The 18,839-nt window shown below is 43.2% G+C and overlaps 3 protein-coding genes across 3 annotated transcripts in view; 1 reads left to right on the plus strand and 2 right to left on the minus strand.

Annotated features, from left to right (window-relative positions):
- LOC308331086 (ras-related protein Ral-B) overlaps window positions 1–831 on the minus strand; it is a 36,232-nt gene extending 35,401 nt beyond the window's left edge. The window contains exon 1 of the mRNA XM_080786232.1: window positions 667–831. The gene's annotated coding sequence lies outside the window, so the exon portion shown is untranslated. The remainder of the gene's footprint in view (window positions 1–666) is intronic.
- A 2,502-nt stretch (window positions 832–3,333) lies between these two features.
- On the minus strand, window positions 3,334–13,067 carry rmp64 (ribonuclease MRP subunit p64). The gene is made up of 9 exons (XM_080785537.1): window positions 12,936–13,067; window positions 11,696–11,850; window positions 10,770–10,858; window positions 9,433–9,567; window positions 9,221–9,298; window positions 8,790–9,115; window positions 8,500–8,561; window positions 8,043–8,281; window positions 3,334–3,861 (listed from the first exon to the last, which is right to left on the minus strand). Exons 1-9 carry the CDS (start codon window positions 13,042–13,044, stop codon window positions 3,456–3,458), a joined length of 1,599 nt encoding a protein of 532 aa, XP_080641663.1. The 5' UTR covers window positions 13,045–13,067; the 3' UTR covers window positions 3,334–3,455.
- A 202-nt stretch (window positions 13,068–13,269) lies between these two features.
- On the plus strand, window positions 13,270–16,737 carry tex30 (testis expressed 30). Its single transcript, XM_080785045.1, has 5 exons — window positions 13,270–13,322; window positions 14,162–14,422; window positions 14,821–14,872; window positions 15,537–15,751; window positions 16,553–16,737. The coding sequence occupies exons 1-5, from the start codon at window positions 13,278–13,280 to the stop codon at window positions 16,712–16,714; spliced, it is 735 nt and encodes a 244-aa protein (XP_080641171.1). The 5' UTR covers window positions 13,270–13,277; the 3' UTR covers window positions 16,715–16,737.
- Window positions 16,738–18,839: the final 2,102 nt, after the last annotated feature.

Genomic DNA, 18,839 nt, shown 5'->3' on the forward strand with positions numbered 1-18,839 from the left:
GAATGACAGTACCATTGGCCTGCTTCCATGCGCAATAGTGATCTGATCTGGTGGCCTGGTCACTCAGTTCAGTAGACTGTGGCATGGAGAGTACTTAATAGACAGTTTAATTAACACAGAGAAGATCACGAGAGAATACTCAGTGAGTCAGTGAGTGTTGTAATGTGTGTCTACTGTCTAGAGAGAGTGTACAAAGAACTACACATGTAGTTGTAAACCAACAGTACAAATTACAACAGCACATCTAAGTCGCCACCAAAATGTCCCAAAGAAAAGTCACATTTTGAAGAGTGATTTTATAGTAATATCTACTACTTATGCATGAACACCAACTAGCACGCCTGTTTGCCATCGAACATGGATTATGTCTATAGACATGTATCCCAGAGATCCAGCTGCTACACGAACAACAGACGAGGCTAATCGGGAATATATCATCTTTAAAAACACACACACACCACAGTTGATGGAATACATTAATAATACTACTCATTTAATCTGAAACCAGGCGGCTATTATTGGTGGTTTGTCTGCTCGTCCTTTTTTGCCTTGAATTGAAGGAGCTGCTACAGTTTACAGACAGTATAGCAGCCAGCCTGTGTGTGCATGATGAAAACAGCAGTTATTTATTATCACACATATACGGTGTTGTTTATTACAACTTACCAAAGCAGGAATTAGTTAGCCGTGACTCTCTCCCCGTAGCGGAATGCTATCTTGATGGCTGCATTTAATGTGACAACAGACAGACAGACAGAAGACACTCAGAGCTGCAACAAAACCTCCTCTCTCTAAAAAAAAAAACCCCACCTTCCAAAACCTTCCCTTCCTTCCTTCCTTCTCTCTCTCTCTCCTTCCGCTGCAGAACACAGCCGGCTACATCCCATGGCCCGGAGGGACGGCCACGCTGTGATTGGCTGCTCCAGTGTTTCGCAGCAACCGCTGGCATACTTTTCTTTATTCATTATATTAGTTTTCTTTTAGTTTTTTTTTATTTCGTTTTTTTGAATAATGTACAGACAATTATACACAATTTGATGTGTGTGTGTGTGTGTGTGTCTGTGTGCGTGTGCGTGTGCGTGTGCGTGTGTGTGTGTGTGTGTATCGAGTGATCTTGGTACATATAAATTGATTTATTGGAGATGTTTTGATTCTATTGTTCCACTTTTTGCTTTGGCAATGTAAACGTATTGCCAAATACGATTGTGTGTGTGTGTGTGTGTGTGTCATACAAATAGCTTATATATATATTGTATATTAAGACGTTTATCAAGCCTGAGTTGATGTTGGTAGTTTAAAGGAAAAGAAAGAAACATCAGTTGTAAAAATAAATATGAAAACTGTGATTATTATAAAGTGTGCACAGCGTTGCCACCTCTTAGCCAATCACAGGGCGGCTATCCACCCCAGGCTATGGGATCTGATCTGGACCCAGCAGTGGACTAAACCCGACAGGATATGACGTTTAAAGCACTCACCATTCAAATTCAACCTACTTTAAACTTCGCCCTGCTCTAAATGCATTCCCCTCAGTGTTACATTTCCACTGTTTATATGGTTATAGTACAAGTGTGATTTTTTTCTGTGATTCTGTGATTTTGTGCATTATTGACAATGTATTTTATTCTACTGTGTGCCTTCTTGTTATCTCTCTATATGTTTTTCTGTTAAAGCACTTTGTGACTGGTTGGTTCTTAAAAGGTGCTATACAAATAAAGCTTTATTATTATTATTATGTTATTAAGCTATAAACCAAGCCACGAACACACCAATGCAGGCTGCAGCAGAGAGTACTCGTATTTAAAAAAATAAAAGATAACTGGCATGCATCTGTGCTGGCAGCACAAGTGGATGTCCACCAGGTGGCGCCAGGTGACCGAGTGAAGGGACCATTCCATCTTCACCTGCGATCTCCATATTTAAACAGCCTGGTATACCAAGTAAATGAAGTAATCAAATAGATTTTGGTTTTTGGAACATGAAGGAGCAGATATACAGCTGGTTGTACAGTGAGCTGTATTGACAGTCACACAAGCTTTTCATTATATACACTGGCAATATTACTGACTTATTAATTACATAAAGCTAAAAAGCTCTCACAAGCTTTAAAAGCCATAAATATCTCATCTAGCACAGCTGATACAAGAACCAGATAATTGTCTATTCCCGAAGACACAACTAAGATAAAACCAGTAAGACGCCTAAGGGCGAGAAGGCCCTAAAGGGCGAGGTGGCGTGCACACATCCGCCTCGTTGACGGGCCCAGCAGACTGCTGGGCGAGCGCTGGCGCTTTGGCATGGGGGGGGGGGGTCAGATCATCATGGAATGAATTCTGTACTGGCCATATAAGGACCATGTCTTGAGTGTACAGGGTTTGATGAGGTCAAATCAACATTATGGAAGGTCAGAACAGGTCAGCTGCATATATGGAGATCTAAGGGTGAAGAGTACAGGGTTTGATGAGGGTCGGGCCTTAATTCTCGGGCCTGTTGAGAACTCTAGTCATCGCCGGCTGCCGGGGCGCGCCCGCACTAATAACTTTGGGGGCAGGCCCGTCTAGAGTTTGAATGGACAGGTGTCCGTCAAAAAGGAGACATCGAAAAGGAAGGATGGATGGGGAAAGTTTATTAAGCTACCGAGTTACATAAACTATACCCCCCTTGTCTGGTCTCCTCATATGCACCTGTAATGTAACCTTTGTAGGTGTGCAAAATAAAATAACTTTTTATTCCCCAAATAGAATTTTTTACCGCCACACTTTTCTGTGTTGCCACTGACATTGTACCCTACTGGCTCACCTGCAGTGTTACTTACTGTAGGAGAGTAATATGTTTACTTTCCTCATTACTCCTTAGAAAAAGTAATATTACATTACTTGTTATTACTTGGAATCAAGAGTAATGTAGTTACATATTACTTTTCAACCGGGCCCCTTCCACCTGCTAAAGAACACAATCTGTTTAGCCAGCTCCTTTTACAACTCAATCCAATTAATTGGAATAAGAAGTCTCCAATCAGCCACACTGAATCATTGCAGGATATAAAACAAAAATATTCAACATTCTCTCCTCAGTCATTTTCAGCTGCATATTCCCAACATTGTTGGGCAATATATATATATATATATATATGTGATTTATTACTTTTGCGCCCAATCCTGACAGTTTTCTGAACAACCCATGTTTCTATGTCAGTGGTTCTCAAACATATTTATGTCAAGGACTGTGTTGTTCCAGGGACCCCCCCCCCCCAAAAGCAAAGATATGAGTTAAAAACGTTCACTCTGAAAAAATATATTCAAACATTTGGGCCACATTTTCATGATTTTTCAAAAATAGCAGACCTACAAGCTCGATGCCGCGCTATGAGTTTGTAGATCTGCTATTTTTCAATACAACATAATGCTTAAAACAACAAAAAGGGGTTCCCGACCCCAAAAATGGGTTTAAAAATGTCAGAAGCCAACCGAGGCAAATATATCATCTATTTCATCGTGGCGGCTCACAGACAGAGAAGCCAGAGGTGTGATTTGGGATGCGTTTTCGCCACTCTCAGCCGGAACGTTTTGGTCCATGACTCGTTGTGTCCTCCTCATAGCAGGCTTTTGAAACACTTTTGGCAGTTCAGTCCTCTTGCCGTGGCGTTCACACGGACTGCGTTCAGCGTGGAGGACTCCTCTGGCCGTCGTCCTGTGGTTGAATCTCTCCCGGAGACACAGGAAACGAGTTCTATGGTGGGCTCTCCTCCTCCTCCGGAGGGCAGAGACGGTCGACCGGAAGCTGGCGGGGAGGACCGGTCCCGTCGGAGGAGAAGAGTCCCAGCGGGCGTCCTGTTTGAAGCGCCGCAACTTCCTCTGGACACTGAGGTCAGGACAACATTAAAGAGGTCAGGACACAATTAAAGAGGTCATTAAAGAGGACAGGACAACATTAAAGAGGTCAGGACAACATTAAAGAGGACAGGACAACATTAAAGAGGACAGGACAACATTAAAGAGGACAGGACAACATTAAAGAGGACAGGACAACATTAAAGAGGACAGGACAACATTAAAGAGGTCAGGACAACATTAAAGAGGACAGGACAACATTAAAGAGGTCAGGACAACATTAAAGAGGTCAGGACAACATTAAAGATGTCAGGACAACATTAAAGAGGACAGGACAACATTAAAGAGGACAGGAGAACATTAAAGAGGACAGGACAACATTAAAGAGGACAGGACAACATTAAAGAGGTCAGGACAACATTAAAGAGGACAGGACAACATTAAAGAGGTCAGAACAACATTAAAGAGGACAGGACAACATTAAAGAGGACAGGACAACATTAAAGAGGACAGGACAACATTAAAGAGGACAGGACAACATTAAAGAGGACAGGACAACATTAAAGAGGACAGGACAACATTAAAGAGGACAGGACAACATTAAAGAGGACAGGACAACATTAAAGAGGACAGGACAACATTAAAGAGGACAGGACAACATTAAAGAGGTCAGGACAACATTAAAGAGGTCAGGACAACATTAAAGAGGACAGGACAACATAACATTAAAGAGGACAGGACAACATTAAAGAGGACAGGACAACATTAAAGAGGACAGGACAACATTAAAGAGGTCAGGACAACATTAAAGAGGACAGGACAACATTAAAGAGGTCAGGACAACATTAAAGAGGACAGGACAACATTAAAGAGGACAGGACAACATTAAAGAGGTCAGGACAACATTAAAGAGGACAGGACAACATTAAAGAGGTCAGGACAACATTAAAGAGGACAGGACAACATTAAAGAGGACAGGACAACATTAAAGAGGTCAGGACAACATTAAAGAGGTCAGGACAACATTAAAGAGGACAGGACAACATTAAAGAGGTCAGGACAACATTAAAGAGGACAGGACAACATTAAAGAGGACAGGACAACATTAAAGAGGACAGGACAACATTAAAGAGGTCAGGACAACATTAAAGAGGTCAGGACAACATTAAAGAGGACAGGACAACATTAAAGAGGACAGGACAACATTAAAGAGGACAGGACAACATTAAAGAGGACAGGACAACATTAAAGAGGACAGGACAACATTAAAGAGGTCAGGACAACATTAAAGAGGTCAGGACAACATTAAAGAGGTCAGGAGAACATTAAAGAGGACAGGACAACATTAAAGAGGTCAGGACAACATTAAAGAGGACAGGACAACATTAAAGAGGTCAGGAGAACATTAAAGAGGACAGGACAACATTAAAGAGGACAGGACAACATTAAAGAGGACAGGACAACATTAAAGAGGACAGGACAACATTAAAGAGGACAGGACAACATTAAAGAGGTCAGGACAACATTAAAGAGGACAGGACAACATTAAAGCGGACAGGACAACATTAAAGAGGACAGGACAACATTAAAGAGGACAGGACAACATTAAAGAGGTCAGGACAACATTAAAGAGGACAGGACAACATTAAAGAGGACAGGAGAACATTAAAGAGGACAGGACAACATTAAAGAGGACAGGACAACATTAAAGAGGACAGGACAACATTAAAGAGGTCAGGACAACATTAAAGAGGACAGGACAACATTAAAGAGGTCAGGACAACATTAAAGAGGACAGGAGAACATTAAAGAGGACAGGACAACATTAAAGAGGACAGGACAACATTAAAGAGGTCATTAAAGAGGACAGGACAACATTAAAGAGGACAGGGCAACATTAAAGAGGACAGGACAACATTAAAGAGGACAGGACAACATTAGAGGTCAGGATAACATTAAAGAGGACAGGATAACATTAAAGAGGTCAGGACAACATTAAAGAGGTCAGGACAACATTAAAGAGGACAGGACAACATTAAAGAGGACAGGACAACATTAAAGAGGACAGGACAACATTAAAGAGGACAGGACAACATTAAAGAGGACAGGACAACATTAAAGAGGACAGGACAACATTAAAGAGGTCAGGACAACATTAAAGAGGTCAGGACAACATTAAAGAGGACAGGAGAACATTAAAGAGGACAGGACAACATTAAAGAGGACAGGACAACATTAAAGAGGTCATTAAAGAGGACAGGACAACATTAAAGAGGACAGGGCAACATTAAAGAGGACAGGGCAACATTAAAGAGGACAGAACAACATTAGAGGACAGGACAACATTAAAGAGGTCAGGATAACATTAAAGAGGACAGGATAACATTAAAGAGGTCAGGACAACATTAAAGAGGTCAGGACAACATTAAAGAGGACAGGACAACATTAAAGAGGACAGGACAACATTAAAGAGGACAGGACAACATTAAAGAGGACAGGACAACATTAAAGAGGACAGGACAACATTAAAGAGGACAGGACAACATTAAAGAGGACAGGACAACATTAAAGAGGACAGGACAACATTAAAGAGGTCAGGAGAACATTAAAGAGGACAGGACAACATTAAAGAGGACAGGACAACATTAAAGAGGTCAGGACAGGACAACATTAAAGAGGACAGGACAACATTAAAGAGGACAGGACAACATTAAAGAGGTCAGGACAACATTAAAGAGGACAGGACAACATTAAAGAGGACAGGAGAACATTAAAGAGGACAGGACAACATTAAAGAGGTCAGGACAGGACAACATTAAAGAGGACAGGACAACATTAAAGAGGACAGGACAACATTAAAGAGGTCAGGACAACATTAAAGAGGACAGGAGAACATTAAAGAGGACAGGACAACATTAAAGAGGTCAGGACAACATCAAAGAGGTCATTAAAGAGGACAGGACAACATTAAAGAGGACAGGACAACATTAAAGAGGGCAGGACAACATTAAAGAGGACAGGACAACATTAAAGAGGACAGGACAACATTAAAGAGGACAGGACAACATTAAAGAGGACAGAACAACATTAAAGAGGGCAGGACAACATTAAAGAGGACAGGACAACATTAAAGAGGTCAGGACAACATTAAAGAGGACAGGACAACATTAAAGAGGACAGGACAACATTAAAGAGGACAGGACAACATTAAAGAGGACAGGACAACATTAAAGAGGTCAGGACAACATTAAAGAGGACAGGACAACAATAAAGAGGACAGGAGAACATTAAAGAGGACAGGACAACATTAAAGAGGTCAGGACAACATTAAAGAGGACAGGACAACATTAAAGAGGACAGGACAACATTAAAGAGGACAGGACAACATTAAAGAGGACAGGACAACATTAAAGAGGTCAGGACAACATTAAAGAGACACACGTTCAACTATGAAGACCCGAGGCAGATTCTACAAATGCCTTCTAAAATTAAATTAGTAGTTTTCAAAATAGCAGATATAATAAGCTTGTAGATCTGCCATTTCTTTCATAACCAACGCAAAAATCTAAAATTACACAGATGTTTTCCCAGTATAATGTATTAATGGGATAATAAGTATTAATAAAACTTTATTTGTATAGCACCTTGCATGACATGAAATGCAGCTCAAAGTGCTTTACAGAGCAATGGAGAAAAGAAAAGAAAAGAAAAGCAAGGCATAAACATTAAAAAAACAAGAGCAGTAATGCAATACAGTGAGGAGGACATGAATAACAAAATATTTAAAAGATCAATTAAAAGCAAGGGTGTAGAAGTGGGTCTTGAGCTGTGTTTTAAAAATCTCTACAGAGGCTGCCTGTCGAAGGTACAGTGGGAGCTTGTTCCATGCCGACGGCCCGTAGAAGCAAAAAGCTGCTTCCCGTATTTCTTTGTTACCAATGTTTTAGGCAAAGCGAGCAGGCCAGCAGTGGAAGACCTCAGGGGGGCGGTTTGGGACATACTGTATTTAGGCAGGCAGTCATGTAGGTAGGAAGGTGCGAGACCATTGAGAGCTTTATAAACAAGTAAAATAATTTTAAAATCAATCCTAAAAACAACCGGAAGCCAGTGCAGTGAAGCCAGTGAAGACAATAATAAGTAAGAAGACAATAAGATGATAATAAATAAGACGACAATAATATTTATAGCTCTTTACACCAAAATGTCACTCACTTGAAACCCGCCGCCTCCAGGTGTTTCATCCTACGACACCTCAGGTGGACGAAGGACAGAAGCCTCGTTTCCCGTCTGAGGCGGTGGGCTCTGCACCACGAGACCATGTTCTCCAGGTGGGACGCCAGCTCGCTGAAGGTGGCCGATACGCTCACGTGTTTGTGGAACATTTCTTTCTGTCCAACAACAGCAGCAGCAGCAGCAGCATCCTGAGTAGAAGATTCTGGTCCGGTAGACTCCTACAATATACAGTACATGGAATAAACAAAATCTCTGACTGAAGTTTAACCCATTTTGGACTGAGTTTGATTAAAAAATGGCTTCTAAATCCTAACATCTTTCTGAAAAAAAAACATGTTTCTATGTCAGTGGTGCTCAACCTTTTTCACGTATATATATATATATATGAACATAAATAATAGAAGCATCATATCATATATTTATTTGGCTCACATACCTCTGTAAAGTCCTTGAAGAGATTGCAAGAGAAAGCTCTTCCATCAATGATAGAGTTTCTCTCTGTGAAAGAGGAATGTATTCATTAGTTTAGTCATTTAGTGCATAATAGCTTCCACTTTGTCACTGGAATCCACTCAATTTTCATTTTTAACTCAACTCAAGAAATGCTTCTGGAGGTCCCTGGAACAAGATATTTTGAGATGTCTTTAACCATGTCCAATCAAGTGAAGGTTGTTTTAGTTAGGAGAGCCTCAATGATTCTAATTTAACATTCGGCCAACTACACACCTCTTTTCACAGAGATGCCCATGTCATGCTTCTCAGTCATCCTGTCCTCCTTCTCCTTCGCCATTCTCAGCATCTCTTTATGCTTCAGGATCTCCAGATTCCTCGCCCGTTTCAGCTGCTTCGGATCTCGCACGGCGGTGGAGGCAGACGTCATCAAGGAGGCGGTTTCTTCGTCCTCCGACGGTCCCAGGAACTGATCCATGTCTGCCGGAAGGGAGTAGTCCTTGAGGGAGGGCATGGGCCGAGCCTGGGACACCTCTCCGAGGAGACGCAGGATCTGCGTGTAGAGGGGAGCCAGGTGGGCCAGGATGCCCCGGAAAAGAACCCTGATTTGGGGAGGGAGGGGCGGACATTAAGGTTGTGTGAATTTTAACCCATTTAGGACCTGGAACAACTACGTTTATGTACCTTTGCAGAAAGAAAGGACTCACCACAGGCGGCTGAGCATGGCGGTTAGCACGACATTCAAGATAATGAACTCCTCCCACTTCAGAGTCTGCTTCGAGAGTCTGCAGGAATTACAGATTAAGGGAAAAACCCATACAGTGGCACGGAGGAGATACAGGTTTAATGTTCTGTTTTATAAGTAGAAATCCTATTCCCTAAAACAACATCCTGTCTGTTTTGGACCATGGAAGGATACGTGAAGGCTCGTCCACAGTGAGTCATGGTGCAGCTCATGAGCCGGGCAGCTCCCAGAACCTTGAGACAGAACCACTCCAGCATGGGCTGACTGGGGACGTCACACTCCATGCCCTTACTGCGCATGCTCAGCTCTCTGGAAAACAAGACATATATGGGGACGTCACAGTCCATGCCCTTACTGCGCATGCTCAGCTCTCTGGAAAACAAGACATATATGGGGACGTCACACTCCATGCCCTTACTGCGCATGCTCAGCTCTCTGGAAAACAAGACATATATGGGGACGTCACACTCCATGCCCTTACTGCGCATGCTCAGCTCTCTGGAAAACAAGACATATATGGGGACGTCACACTCCATACCCTTACTACGCATGCTCAGCTCTCTGGAAAACAAGACATATATGGGGATGTCACACTCCATACCCTTACTGCGCATGCTCAGCTCTCTGGACAACAAAAACATATTAACGTTGTGGGCAACATACATGACACGGAAATACAGGAACATTACATTCAATACTTAGTTTAGACTAGTCATTGGTTAGACATGGGTTAGGGTTAGGTTTAGGTGTGTTGCCCCGTGGGAGGTTAGGTTTAGACTAGTCATTGGTTAGACATGGGTTAGGGTTAGGTTTAGGTGTGTTGCCCCGTGGGAGGTTGGGGTGCATACTTAGTTTAGACTAGTCATTGGTTAGACATGGGTTAAGGTTAGGTTTAGGTGTGCTGCCCCGTGGGAGGTTAGGGGTGCATACTTAGTTTAGACTAGTCATTGGTTAGACATGAGTTAAGGTTAGGTTTAGGTGTGCTGCCCCGTGGGAGGTTAGGTTTAGGGTGAGGGTTTGAGATAGGTTGTAGTTGTATAGGACTAATGACTGGTCTAAACCAATGACTAGTCTAAACCAAAAACTGTCTAAACTAAGTACTGCACCCCATTCAACAATGTGGACTGCTCTCAAAATGTGTGAGCAGTGCACTGCAGTCAGACACACAGTACAAGACAATAATAAAAGTATAATACAGTACATGTGACACAGAAACCACACATGCATAAATGTAACATCTATGTTATGAAGTTTCAATTAGTCTGCAGAGAAGACCAATGGAGCAGGTATAAGGCTTACGTTCTAGTTGACATCACATGCTCGCATGTTGTTTTTTAAGTTAAAGTGCTACCCTCCACCTTTTTCATGTTTTTGTTGGACTAGTGACAGTAGGGATTTGCATCATAGGCTAAAAGGCACAGCAACAGAGCCATTTCTTAAATAGATTTAACCCACAAGCTCATAGCTATGAGCTTGTAGATCTGCTATTTAATGTAACAGCTGATCATTACCTTTGGAATTTAGTTGGACACAGATCCGCCAAATCCTGAAGGGCAGCATCCAGCTTCATCTCCTTCAACCTGTTGATGCATTGTTCAACCTGCCACACACATGATGATACTTTAATGCACAGACAGACAGACAGACAGACAGACAGACAGACAGACAGACAGACAGACAGACAGACAGACAGACAGACAGACCATTCCATACTATTTCAATAACAAATAACATTTTATTTCCATACAAACAAACAATACCCCAGTATTGGTTGGTTGGGAGGAGATCCGATTTGTATAAGCTTGCCTTGGTGTGGTAGGGTGTTCCACCAAAATGTGGAACGCCCTACCAACAGTCATTAAGACATTAAGAATCCCTTGACTCCTTCAAAACCGCTCTCAAAGGGCACCTACGGACGGCTGCAATTCAAAACTGAATCCCCCCCCCCCTTTCCCCTCACTGTACAAGTTTCTTTTCCATTTTTAACTCCTTTATGATGAATTCCTGTTCTGTTCTTTGACTATATAGAAAGTGTCTATTTGTACGTCTCTAAATGTTTTGATGAATTGAACATGGTGGACCCTGTTGTAAACAAGTGTGTAATGCTTAATTGGGTCGTCCACTCACAGTTAACAGTCTTTGTATGGAGTTTGTGCTTGAAATGTACGGTAATTTTGCAAACTGTTAATACATATTAATATTTCAATCAATCAAATAATGACTGTACTAAAACAGGCAGAGCCCCGCTCTCCGCTGGCTGCTGCGTGGCCCGCGCTGCGCTCATGGGACCGGACCTTAGTCTTTTTCAAAAAATGATTAGTGGACCTTCAGCATTTCTAGTTGAGGACCCCTCTGCGCTAGTGGTTCCAATTGGGATGGGCCCGCTGTTTATCTTTCTACATCAACCATCTGGGTTGTACGACTGGAGGAGTCTCACCTGTTTCAATGCTCTGATGGTTCGGTTTCCCCTGGTGCTGTAGTGGAGAACATAGAGCAGTTCATAGAGGACACGTACTTCAGTCTGGAGAAGCTGGCTCCTGAGCAGCATGAGGACTTTGGCATTTTCCAGCAGGAGCTGGTCAACATTTTCATCTGGAAAACAACGAAAACACCACGATCAAAATGATGTTGCACTTAAACCACATACGGTTGAGTTGAGGAGTTCCTCACGGCTCTATGCTAGTGTGGGTTATTTTTCCCCCCACAATACAGAGCTGGGGATGTGTGCGTGTGTGTGTGTGTGTGTGCGCGCGCGCGCGCACACACACACACACACACACACACACACACACGTTTAAATTGACTCTCCTATCCTCCTGGTGGAGACCTGTGCCCAGAAGGGCACTTTTTCTAGTTAATTTCTGCATCTCTTATAGGTCCCATTTAACCATATAATGCATTTGGATGGCAAAAAAGGCAGATCTGCAAGTTCAGTGTCCTGACCTGAATGAGATGTGCTGTGAGTTTGCATATCTGCTATTTTCCAGCATAGGACCGTTGCACAGTGAAGTATAAACAAGGCTTTAGGATATATAAGTCGTTTTAAGAATCCTCCTCCTCAGGAGCATATCCACAGACATCCCAAGCCGTTCATATCCACGGACATCCCAAGCCGTGCATATCCACGGACATTATTTATAATTTATATGTCATCCCCAATGATAACATACACAACACGTACAGACTCTTCTGAGTCTTCTTGCTTTGACAGATGTAGTTCACCACCCCAAGGTAACAGTGGTTACATACCGTACATGAATACACTTGACATTGGTACTCATTTGGGATTATTTGGCAGTGAATTGAACATGGTGGACCCTCTTGTAAACAAGTGTGATGCTTAATTGGGTCGTCCACACTCACAGTTAACAGTCTTTGTATTGAGTTTGTGCTTGAAATGTACTGTAATTCTGCAAACACAGAATACATATTTCAATCAATCATTCAATCAAAAACGAAATGAAAATGCAGACTGATGAGTGTCAGGCTACAGTACTCTCCTGGCCTGTAAGTATGATCCTGTGGAAACAACAGTCCCATGTGGGTAACTAATAATGCATGTGAGACTAGAGTAACTTCGGGCAGTGAGCAGCAATGACAACAAACAACAACGCAGTAATCATTACATCCTCCTAACTAACTAACTAACTAACTAACTAACTAACTAACTAACTAACCTGTATCATCAGTGATCTGTGTTATCCTGACAGATGAAACGGCGCCAGGTAACGGAACGTTGACTTTATTCCAGGGTTCTGCAACTTCTGCTGCCATCATAGAAGACATCAGGCTGCCATGCTGTGTGTGTGTGTGTGTGTGTGTGCTGTGAGTTCTTCTTCTCACGGAACTAACTAACACAGGCACAGCCTATCACAGTGGCGTATCATGTAAACGTCAGGAACTCAGAAAGCCTATGACAGTCAGATAAATGCCGACGTCACGACACAGCCTATCACAGTGGCCTATAATGTCAACGTCACGAACTCGCAGCCAGATAAAAGCCGACGTCACGAACACGAATGTTTTTGAGATCACAGAGAAGAATGGAGGACAAGTTTCAGGAGGTAAACATGAAGCATGCTTGCTTTGCATTCACAAACTGGACTAAACTTAAAATAAAACATAGTAAAATAAAATAAGGTTGTCTTTAGTAGCCCAAACATTTAGACTCTCGTAGAGGTTTGAGTCTAAATGTTCGGGCTAGTCTTTAGAATAATGACACTGTACTGATTTACTATGACAGCTGGTTCTCTAACTATAGTGTAGAAAATGGACCCTTAGGTTTCACTGTGAAACCTAAGGGTCCATTTTCTACACTTTCACATGCACTAAACTTTCACATGTATGCCATGTGACTACTGATCTATATGTTGTTGTAGCACATGATGCATAATTGTCTTGTTGATGTGTTTTGTCTTGTTCTGCACTCGGACAATTTTGAATGTTGTAAATATGCTTCATAAATAAATATTGATTTGATTAAAAACAAAAATGAATACAAATCAGTGGTTCTCTGAGTCCTAGGACCTCCACGCCCCCCCCAGAGCCCTCCCAAGGGTACGGGGGTCCTTCAGGGGCGACTGTGGCTCTGGAGGTAGAGCAGGTCGTCTAATGATCACTGGGTCGGCGGTTCGAATCCCGGCTCCTCCTGTCTACATGTGGAAGTGTCCTTGGGCAAGACACTGAACCCTACATTGCCTCCAATGAGTCGGTCGGTGTGAGCTCGCCACCGTCGGTGTGTGAATGTGGGAAGTGAGGACGCTGGTGTCGACTGTTCGCCGCTTCACCTCCCAATGTATGAATGAATGAATGAACCATTTTGTAAAGCGCTTTGAGCACTTGGAAAAGCGCTATATAAAAAAATGCAATTAATTATTATTCACGTTACCTTCTCTCTCTCCAGGTCAAAGTGAAGGTTCCCTTTGGGAGCAGACAGCTGGAGGCAGCACTGTGCCTCCCCACCGCCGCCACCGCTGTGCCACATGACCGTGGCGTGCACGTGGCCGCGGCGGTCATCCTCACGCACGGCGCCGGAGGAGACATGAACTTCACACACCTGGTGTCTCTGGCTCACGCCTTGGCCCGCCACGGATACGCCTGTCTGCGGTTCACCTGCAAGGGCCCCAACCTGGGCTACAGGGTGAAGGCGTTCCGCGCCGCCTGGGTGGGTAAGGCATCTTCTTAAAAATATGTTCAGAATGTCTAACTGTTCAAATGACATCTAATGCAACGGTTTTTTTTTCAAGCCATGGCAAAGGACCCCTTAGCTGAGAGATGAAGCAGAGACATTGCTCCTATGGCTGGAACTATCCCATTGAGATAGAATGAGCACTTCCCCATTCCATTGTTACAATGAGAGTCAACGGGAGTGTCATTACTCTCTTACTAGATTACTCTGGGTTCAAGTAGCTCCTATCACACACAGCCCACTGTACTAGTGGAACCCCTAGAACTAGAACACTAGTTCTAGAACTAGAACCCCTAGTGGTCCCCCCTGTTGAAGACCCCTGATGTGTTGACGTACATCGATTAAATGCAATGCATAACTTTTCCACTTTCCAGGAATACCTGAAATCGCAGGATGAATACACCATAAGCCACATTTTCCTCGGAGGTAAGAAGCATTAATTAAAAAGATTGTGTGTGAACATAACTTGTGCATTATTTAATAGCTAGCTACTGTACATCCAATATCCATCCTGGTAGGTTCAGGTTGGTAGTAAATTAATTAATTGTTAGAAGAAAGTGTTGAGAAAGTAGAAATTGATAAATGTGCCGGTCTTAATTTAAATTCTAGATGGCATTAAAATGTTTTAACTTAAGAGATCTTAAATCTAACTTCCATATACCTGTATGTACAGTAATAAAGGTCCATTTAGACACGTGCACTCATGAGTATTGTGTACTGTACTATACTGTATAGTACACTATAGATAATGAAGCTGTATCTACAAGGAGGTACTTTGTAAAAAAAAAACTGTCAAGATAGCAAACGACCTCCTCTCATCCACTCTGCAGGGAGTTCCAACTACTTCCCTCTGGTAGACGGTACAAAGTACCAAAAGCTAACCGTAACATTTTTTCAAATTCCTTCATCCCTAATGCCATTAAGGCACTAAATGATACCATGTCTCGCTAGATTAGCTGTTTTTCCAATGTATTTGCCACTGTTGTCCTGCACTTTTTTGACATGAGAAAATAGACCGAAGACAAATTTCCACATGTGGACAATAAATGAAACTAACTAACTACTGTCCATGTCTGTGCCATCTCCATAGGCAGGTCCATGGGTTCTCGTGCTGCCGTGGCTCTGGCCAGACAGTTGAGCGAGCAGACAGAGGACTCGGTACGGGGGGTGGTCTGTCTGTCCTTCCCTCTGCACCCCCCGGGACAGACGCACAGCCATCGGCAGCGGAGCGAGGACCTCCGGGAGCTGCCTCCACAGATGCCTGTTCTGTTTGTGTCGGGCGCCCAGGACAACATGTGCAACAGGGTACGGAGAGAGCGGAGAGCTAAACATCTACATTTTATTAATTGCACAACAACGCAACCGATGGCCACTCTTCTAGCATTTGATTGACATTATTTAATTTCACTTTGCTTTGCTCTGGTTCCATCTTTTATTTAGGGCATGATTCTGTAAGAGTCCTAATGAGAAAAGATGAGAAGTTTGCACACAGCTCTGCTCCAGTGTTTTTTTACAGGTTCACAACATTTCGGCTACTAGCATAGTTTGGTGATTACTTTTGATGCAGTAATAGTTTTACTTTTTTCTTAAAAAGGTCTTAAAAGTCCTCAACCCATTTAGACCTGAGGACGATTCTACTAATGTCTTCTAAATCCTGAGTTTTCTGAAAAACCTCATGTTTCTATGTCAAAGGGCAACTTTTTACCCTGTCTGTAAAACAACTGACCTTTTTCCTGTCTGTAAAACAACTGCCCTTTTATACAGTCTGTAAAACAACTGCCCTTTCCAGACCACGAATGCAGCATTTACTACGGTAAAAGAAATGCCACTCCTTTCCATGGCAGCATTCAGAATAATAGCCTCTCCCCCCCCCCCCCCCCCCTGAATTTAAACGCATCATTCTGCGTTGAACAAATTTGTTTAGAAATCCATGTCGTTACACACCTGCATCTCCACTAGCTAAAGAAGAGTGCTGGGTTGCGCCCCTGAAAATAGCTGATCTACAAGCTCTCAACGCGTCGCAGAGCGACGCGTTGAGAGCTTGTAGATCTGCTATTTTTGTCCAAAAGTGCCCTCGCGTCTAACACTCCCTGCCCTCTCCTTCAGGTCCTCTTCGATGGCGTGCTGGGGGACGTGAAGGCCACAGCGGAGGTGTGCTGGCTAGAAGGAGGCAGTCATGGCCTGGCGGTGAAGGGGAGGACGGAGGAATCTGTCATGGATGAAGTGAACTCGCGAGTCGTCGCCTGGATGGTGAAGCATACGTCCTAGTCGTACATTAATGTCTTGTAGCTGTTGTTTATACCGTTGTATAGTGTCATAATAATATACAGTATTATATTCATTTATACTGTACTCACAGAGACATTCTTTGCCTGTGGAAAGAATAGTCTGGTACATTTTATAATAAAGTTATCAACATTACTGTTGATTTACTTTATACCTTATACCAATATTATATAGTAATAATAACATTAAAATAGCATAATTAAAATAGTAATTATAGCATCACTGACATTACATACAGTAGCAAATTCATAATAGACAATGGACATTGATTAGATAATAGTCTATGTGGCTTTTAATTATATGATTATTATTGAATATAGACAGTGATCCATAACGATGTATTCATCGTCATTATGTCTGGCCCAGTGTTACACTGACTTTACACGGTGATATGAGTGGGAGGGAGGGTCCGAGGAGGGTAGAACTGAGTGGGGAGGGTCCGAGGAGGGTAGAACTGAGTGGGGAGGGTCGGAGTGGGGCATGTCTGAGAGGGGTAGAACTGAGCGGGGAGGGTCCAAGGGGGGCATGTCTGAGAGGGGTGGAAGCTCCCGGTCCAGCCAACAGGCTAATATTTGGCTGCTCTATTTCTCTTCACTGTCATCAATCACATCTTCCTCCTCGTCTCTGCTCCGACTGCCACTCTGCGTATGAAGGAATGATGGCGACTCTGTATAATGTTTCTGTTCCCTTCTTTTTTTTTTTAATATATTTTTTATCCCACAATTTTGTAACCCATTTTTCACCCCTGTGTCAATCATCTAATGTGATCCTGGGCTCTACACATCCTCCGCCAACCTGGGGAGAGCAACGGACTTAACTCATGCTTCCTTCATGCTTGAGTGTCCAAGGGGGGCATGTCTGAGAGGGGTAGAACCGGAAGCTCCCGGTCCAGCCAACAGGCTAATATTTGGCTGCTCTGTGTGGTCATCTTTCTCTTCACTGTCATCAATCACATCTTCCTCCTCTCGTCAGCTGCTTTACAGAAGCTGTGGCTACACATGACGGGATAACAGGATCTTTAAAGATGTCAAAACACACGGGACAGGAAAAATCTCTCTTCTGAGAGAGAGACGACTTTGAAGCCATTTCTGTCTCCGAGTTGAAGCAACAATTAAACACAGAAAAAACAAAAGGAAATCAGCCAGTCTTGTCTTGGTCCCTAATGCTCCTTAATCCTCCCTGAAGTTTACTTTCACTTTGTTCCAGTGGTTTGGGTCGATCTTCCCTCCTGTAGCTGTAGAAAGGCAGTGTTTTGGGTCTGTATTCCCTCCTGTAGCTGTGGTTTGGGTCGGTATTCCCTCCTGTAGCAGTGGTTTGGGTCGGTATTCCCTCCTGTAGCAGTGGTTTGGGTCGGTATTCCCTCCTGTAGCAGTGGTTTGGGTCGGTATTCCCTCCTGTAGCAGTGGTTTGGGTCGGTATTCCCTCCTGTAGCAGTGTTTTGGGTCAGTATTCCCTCCTGTAGCAGTGGTTTGGGTCGGTATTCCCTCCTGTAGCAGTGGTTTGGGTCGGTATTCCCTCATGTAGAAGTAGAAAGGCAGTCTGTCTCTCCACTGTCTGGAAGTTGTGTGGAATTCCGTGTCTGATCTGTTTGTCTTCCGTGTGTCTACTCTACAGTGTCAAGTTTCCAGCTTCTTTGTGAGCCGAGTCTGGTAGGGGGTAGACTAGCCTCGGAAACCCAGACCTTGGGTAGGGGGTGGCGTTTTGACACAGCTGCTATGTGGTCTATGTCATAGCAGCAGATGTGTTTGTGCCTGTTGCACGTGCACGTACACACACACACACCTTTTCACTGCTGCTGTAGCCGCTGCTCTCCTGTCTCTGCTCCGACTGCCACTCTGCGTATGAAGGAATGATGGCGACTCTGTATAATGTTTCTGTTCCCTTTTTTATATATATTTTTTTTATCCCACAATTTTGTAACACATTTTTCACCCCTGTGTCAATCATCTAATGTGATCCTGGGCTCTACACATCCTCCGCCAACCTGGGGAGAGCAACGGACTTAACTCATGCTTCCTTCATGCTTGAGTGTCCAAGTTGCTCCTTTACACCTGACAGGGGGGAGTTTCCCTGGTTGGACGTAGCGCGTGGAAGGAACACGTTATTC

The sequence above is a fragment of the Protomyctophum bolini genome (assembly GCF_963924005.1).
Source record: "Protomyctophum bolini genome assembly, chromosome: 16".
In the NCBI taxonomy this organism is placed as follows: Eukaryota; Metazoa; Chordata; class Actinopteri; order Myctophiformes; family Myctophidae; genus Protomyctophum; species Protomyctophum bolini.

Bases quoted from the DNA above. Each gene is read 5' to 3' on its own strand.
- rmp64 (XM_080785537.1), bottom strand. From the start codon at position 13,044: ATGTCTTCTATGATGGCAGCAGAAGTTGCAGAACCCTGGAATAAAGTC. The intron at 10,859-11,695 runs GTGAGACTCCTC...TGTGTGTGGCAG, and splicing joins CCATCAGAGCATTGAAACAG to GTTGAACAATGCATCAACAG. The intron at 9,299-9,432 runs GTATCCTTCCAT...TAATTCCTGCAG, and splicing joins CACTGTGGACGAGCCTTCAC to ACTCTCGAAGCAGACTCTGA.
- tex30 (XM_080785045.1), top strand. From the start codon at position 13,278: ATGTTTTTGAGATCACAGAGAAGAATGGAGGACAAGTTTCAGGAG. The intron at 13,323-14,161 runs GTAAACATGAAG...CTCTCTCTCCAG, and splicing joins TGGAGGACAAGTTTCAGGAG to GTCAAAGTGAAGGTTCCCTT. The intron at 14,423-14,820 runs GTGGGTAAGGCA...TCCACTTTCCAG, and splicing joins AGGCGTTCCGCGCCGCCTGG to GAATACCTGAAATCGCAGGA.